The 6,543-nt window shown below is 31.1% G+C and overlaps 1 protein-coding gene across 1 annotated transcript in view; it reads right to left on the reverse strand.

The window, feature by feature from the left end:
• The window catches only part of LOC136036587 (zinc finger protein 271-like), a 33,242-nt gene that overhangs the window by 17,000 nt on the left and 9,699 nt on the right, over window positions 1-6,543 (reverse strand). Inside the window, exon 2 of the mRNA XM_065718891.1 lies at window positions 5,068-5,131. Within this exon, the coding sequence (XP_065574963.1) occupies window positions 5,068-5,131 (64 nt within the window). The remainder of the gene's footprint in view (window positions 1-5,067; window positions 5,132-6,543) is intronic.

Raw genomic sequence — 6,543 nt, forward strand, 5'->3', positions numbered from 1 at the left:
GTGAGGCCACAATTGTAGGCTCATCATTTGGAAACGATAGCATATCTAAGTATAATGACAAAAAGCAGTGGAGGTTCGTCGCGTTGCACTAAGCCAGTAGTTAAATCGTAAATATCTGATAGGAAAGATATAGCAGGGTGCGAACTTCTTCGCTTTTCAAAATTTATCTTAATTGCATCTTTTTCAAAAGACTTTGCAGCAATTTGAATGATTGAGTCCCTATCTTTCGCAATATGCTGCAGCAAAAGGTTCAACATCATACAAACAAAGAAGCCTGTCATTGCTAAATTACCATCCAACCAGCTCTCCGGTCATCCGAACTTTGGACTATTTTAAACAAAATGGTTATCTCAAAATCTCGATCGAATACATTTGGGCAAAAGAGGATAGGGTGAGGGTATATACCCACCAATCACTTTTGATAACTCTTAAAAAGGTAAATAAAAAGGTACATAAAACCTCATAGCCAGAAGGCACTATGTGTATACTATTATTACCCCTACTACAGTTACTGTAACAAATGACGCTAAAGGTATCAAGATGAAATTACTATTACTACTTCTGCTCTTAGAGTTTAAATAAATCAAAAGAGTGTAACCGTATCCATGTTGTTAAAGAACATAGATATTTTTTTAGGAATAATATTAAGTTTAGTTTTTCAGGTCAACTTGAAGAGCTGTAAATTTAAATTAAACAATAATATTTGTGTCAGGACTAGAAATTGTTCAAAAAGCTTCTCTGACATACAGATAGCAAGCCAAACATGGATTCTTATGTAAAAAGAAAACCGAAAAGATATAAAATATCATTTTTTACCATGAAAACTACAAAAATCAATTTTAAAAACTTTTCCTCAAAATAAGTTTTTTAAGAAAAGTAAACAGCTCAGTTAAGCCAGAAATAAGCAGAAATAAAGTCAAATAAAATTTCAAGTGTGAAAGTACCACAAATCACCATCAATAAATAAATACAACTCGAAACTGATACATTAAACCGATTGTTCAAGGTCATTTGCTTTTTTGTTTAGTAAAGTGCATGTTATGTTCTGTTCTTCTGAAGGTATAGGGGTTGTTGGCCCTACAACTGTTAATTTTTACTCTCTTTGAGTTTGACTACGTTATTTAGGCTATAGTAAATTGGGTTCATTTTTAGTTTTATTTATTTATTGATGGTGATTTGTGGCAGTTTTATGTTTGGAATGTTATTGACTTTACTTCTGCTCATTTTTGGCTTAGTTTAGCTCTTTACTTTTCTTTGAAAATATTGTTTCGTGGAAAAACAATTTATATTAACTTTTAAAAGACCAATTAGGCAATTTTATTTTGTCGCATTGACCCATTTAGCTCGCTATTGACAAATTCTCAAAACAAAAATTCTTCTAATTTGAAAGATATATTTTCTTCCTTAGTTTCAATATGTTCTTACTGTTCTATATCTGTTCATTAAAAAAGAGTGGTACAGCCCCAATGATCATTAAAAAACTTGACTCAATCAATGCACGTAAAATGGGCAGTCAAATGTTCTGTTCTGCTTTCAGTGTAAAAAGGACAATTTTTTGCATTTTTCCCTCTACGATTCAGTGCGGCACTTAAGGAGAGAATTTATAAGACCAAAAATATCTTAGTAATCTAATAACAATTAAAATAATAATCATAGAAAATCACCATTTTAATGAATAATAGAATTAAGATGGAGTGAAGCGAAAAAAAAGTTTCCGTTTTGATGCAATTGGTGCATCACAATGCCACGACAATATTCAACATGGTATCCTCACGGTATAAATTTAGAGTGGACATAAGAAATCTTTACCATTTTCTAGTACATTTTCGAGGCTATTCAAATGGATTCTGGACTGAATAATAAGAAAAAAATATTGTCAGAAAACTCATTTTCATTCTCACAAATATTTGATTCAATCTCAGAAGGCTTAAGATTACGATTAAGCTGTTCAGATACGCCAGGAGGAACCACCAAAGAAACGTATTCATGTTTGGGTGATAAAGAAAGATATTTCTTTCCGAAAACATCTTCACGGAAATCTGAGAATGTTTCTTCAACTTCTAAAGAAAATTGACAATAAAATAATGTTAAAACCCTGACAAAAATAACCCTTCTGGTATTAGAAACTATGAAAAACAAAAAATAATCATTACATTGCGCCTTAAAAATGAGAAAAAAACCATAAAAGTAAAACAAAAAAAACATTTAGACATTAGTTAGATTTAATGTAATTGTAATTATAATGTAAATTATGATTAAACTGTACAGATACGTCAGGAGAATCCAGCAAAGGAACATCTTCATGTTTGAGTGATGAATTGACATTAAATCCCTCACATATCCATTCTGGTAATAGAAATTATGAAGAAACAAAAAAGTCACTATATGGCACTTCAAAAGTGAGAAAAGAAAAATTTAATGCGTTTTTAAATTGGATAAATAGTTTTCTGGACTAACATGGTAGAAAAACATCTAAAAAAAACTTTCTTGATTCTCAAGATTGCCAAAACTAGTGGTGGAACTCAGACAGATCTATCAGCCTTTTCTAGACAAATTTGTTTCAACCTATACGATCATCCTAATAACTTCTTGTTAGCTTAGTAAAAATCATGAGCTTTTGTAAAAAATGTATAAATAAATTTCATTTATAAGAATTTAGCTTATAATGATGCTTGAAGATTTTAAGAATTTGATTTGTAAAGGTGATTCACTTACTGATCTGTAAAGACTCTTTACTTACTGTCAGTTGCCCATATTGACTTAAAACCATATTGACAGTTGATTATCAATGAATAGCATGCATTTTATACACAGGATTACCCAACTTGGAGCCCTTGGATATACTTCATAAGGTCACTGCCTTGAATGGTACTCGCCTAATTAAGCACGCCTCACCCTATGGCCTAAATCTCGTCCTGCTTCCGGAATGTTTTTTTATAATCTAGTTTAATAGGTAACAAAAGGGCTGAAGCTCGTAAAATATATTCTGATCTACCTTAGATATATTCTGATTTACTGAGGTAATCAGACATTTTGACAGACAAATTCAGACACTTCAAATTGGACTTGATAGGAATTTCAGAAACGCATATCCCAGGGTTAGGAAAAATGAAATTACGGGATACAAAATTTATTTACAAAATCAGGAAGAGTAGGATGAAAACGCATGGAGTAGGGCGTATTTTGAATAAGGGAGCTGCTAAGTCATGTTTACACAAGGAAACTCATACTAATAGAATTTTTTTTTGCTCAATTTCTAACTAAAAACTTCAAGGTACTAGTCGTAGCAGTCTGCACCCCTGTAAATCGAAGCAATGGAGATAGTAATGGCTGAAATGCCTTTTGCCTACAACTGCAAAAACAAAGAATCGGGGTCTAAAGCGAAAATATGGTAATGGAATTTTTTTAATGGAAGATTTTACCACCCAGGTTGATAAGATTAAGAACAGATGGTATCCTAGCATTGATAAATTTGTCTTAAAAGAAAACAGTAACGAGAAACAGTAATTAGTAAAAAGAAAACAGTAATGGTGGTTATCCTAGCAAACAGAAAAGTATCCTAGCATACGTAAATCTTTCGAAGGCAAAGAAAACTCTAATGCTTAAAGACTGCTGCAATTTCGTAGGTATTACAACAAATACAGTACTTGATTATAAAATGGCCCATAAATTACCATGTAATTGACATGACGGTAATCCAGCTAACCATATAATGTTATTGCGAACCGAACACCGACAAGATCAATACTATATATTATGGTATACAAAACGCTGCTATCGATGTCCAAAGTAAAGTAACACTCTAGTTGTGTAGGATTAACCTGAAGAAAAAACTTAGGATGGGTAACTTCTTTCTAGGAAGCTATGATGTTGGTAAGGGCAACACCTGGCCTTAATCTTTGGGAAGACAGTTCAAAACACAGCTAAGAATATTCATGAAAATGTTTTATATTTAATAGAAAGGAGGGACTTGTACATGAATTACTTGAGTGATATATCATATGAAAATAAGAGAAATTTAAGGAAAGTGGGAAGCATTAAAATACAAGTTAGAAAGATTTCGAACGGAGGTCATTTATGAAACTGACAAAATAATTTACGACTATTCGGATGTTAATGAGTGTTTATTTTGTGAGGATGAATTAATGACAATACTAAGAGGATAAAAAAAATAAAAAGCACCTAATTACGTAGTAATTATGGCGGAAAATTTTCAGAATGGTTCTGGTCTATTTGTATATCAACTTTCCTTGTCATTCCACATAATTCCTGCTTGTTATAGGACTTTTTTTTATAATAGCAGTATCTGTTATCTATGTGTTTTGTCGAATTATTGATTTTAATTTTTGGTTATTCAGGCTCTATTTATTCACTAATAATAGTTTATCTTTGTTTTAAATTTGTATTATTATCGGAAATTATTTCTACTTTTCACAAATTTAATAAGACTTTAATTTTTCTTTCAAATTTTTTTTTTAAATACCTAGAGCGTTAAATGTGCCAAAATTTGACAAAGTAGACTATCGATTATAGAGCGACACCTAATTAGTACATGATTATGATTTTTTTTCAACAAAAAATTTTCCCTCTTAGGACGCAGAGTGCATATTATTATTATAATTATTAACAATTATGATTTACAAATCATTAATGCTTAACGCAACCACCTTAAACCACATTGTGCTTTACATTCTTACCAAAAATATGAATAATATTGTTATATTGATTCTTCTCGAAACCCTCAGTATTCCTTTGGGTACCGTGTGAGAAGGTTAAGTAAAAGATCGTTTTAAGTGAAATATGCTTGATTAAAAGATTAGGTTACACAAAAAAAATAATTGGGCCTAAACAAACGTGATTAATCCTATTTCTTATGTTCTAATCAAGAGACAAAGGATTAAAATTTAATTCAAAGAAGAATTTGTTTGGGTTTAAGCAAAAGTTGGTACTCTTATTTTTTAAATTCTAATCAAAATCTATATATATAAATAAATATATATAAAAGGAAAAGAACAAACAGTGCATATTGCTTTCCTTTACTCTTTAATTAAACCATGAAAGACCAACCTGAAAAATTTAAGCTTGCGTTGGGCACTCTCTCTGTCCTTTCCAAGATCCTATTCCCAATGAACTTAAAAAGAAGAAGAAAGATTACATACAGAAATAGGGACAAATTTTTAGAATTGGGACAAATTTTTAGAATTGGGACAAATTTTTAGAATTGGGACAAACTTGAATTTTAAGCACATAATCACAAATCTTATAGTAATGTCAATTATGTTATTATGATGTCAATTTAATTGTTATTATTAAATAAAAAAATCGAAAACCACCTCCCCAAAACTACAAGGTTACAAACATAGAAATGGAAGAGGCAAATGCATCCATAAAAGAGCTAAAACAAGCTTCCCTTTCACATCAGAAGTGGTTTTATCGATCAGGTAATGTAAATTTAATCAGATACACTTATTCATCCATACACAGAGAGGGGAGAGGGGTATCCAATAGAGAATGCGTAAATATGCGTGCTTTTGCAGCTATTTGTTCCCCTTCTTTTGGTAAAAAATGCTTTAAGAAGCCCAGTATGCACAAAATTTCACTTTACATTAAGTAGAGCAAAAGCACATACTTGAAATCTAAATTTGAACAGATTGAAGAGCCCAACAAACTTGCGCAAAGATTTGAACAGGCGCCTATTAGTTTACTAAATTAATCTTCAGTTTATTCAAATTCTTATTTTTATATATTTTTAACAAATATTAAAATTCTTATTAGCTTATTTAAGTTCTTATTCATTAAGATTAGCTTATTTAAATAATAACCCTGTTAACTAATTTAAATAAAACGTTCATAAATATTATTATTAATATTAACATTTACAAATATTATCAAAAATGAGATTATTCAGACACTATATAGACTTGCCGTCGTAAGTTGAGAGAAAAATGATCAAACAGTTTTCACTTCTACTAAAATAGTTAGCATCAACACCTTGCATACCAACACAAAGAAATAAAACATTCACAATAACAAGACTTTGAGTACCACCCCATTTAAAACTGTTGGCCTGATTTGCTTCATACTCACAGTTCATTACCACAAACTATTTGATGAATAATCTTGAGCAAGGCATTTTATTTGTCGTAAAATCAACGACAAAAAAGAGAAAAACATTATCATTCAGAAAATACACTTAGCCGTTGCTGATATATTTTGACGGTTTTTTGACAACTTGGATGCCACAGTGTTGAATTCATCAGCCCATTCAACACGCCCATAAAGCGTTAACTTAATACCTTTAACAATTTCTGAGATATTGCATTAATGCGCTTTTGACAATCTGGATGCATATAATCTCTTTCATCTAGTTAAATATCTTCCTCGCCATCCCCTGAAAAAATTCAAATTACTATGCTTACCTGGATAATAATTACCCTTGTCTCAACACTTTAAGTGTCATTTGATTTAGTTCACCTCCCCAACATCATGCTTCATATATCCTGACGTAATACCGTCAATTGTTCCCGGAATTATGCCCAGACA

Source organism: Artemia franciscana, chromosome 15 (assembly GCF_032884065.1).
Source record: "Artemia franciscana chromosome 15, ASM3288406v1, whole genome shotgun sequence".
NCBI classification, from domain to species: Eukaryota; Metazoa; Arthropoda; class Branchiopoda; order Anostraca; family Artemiidae; genus Artemia; species Artemia franciscana.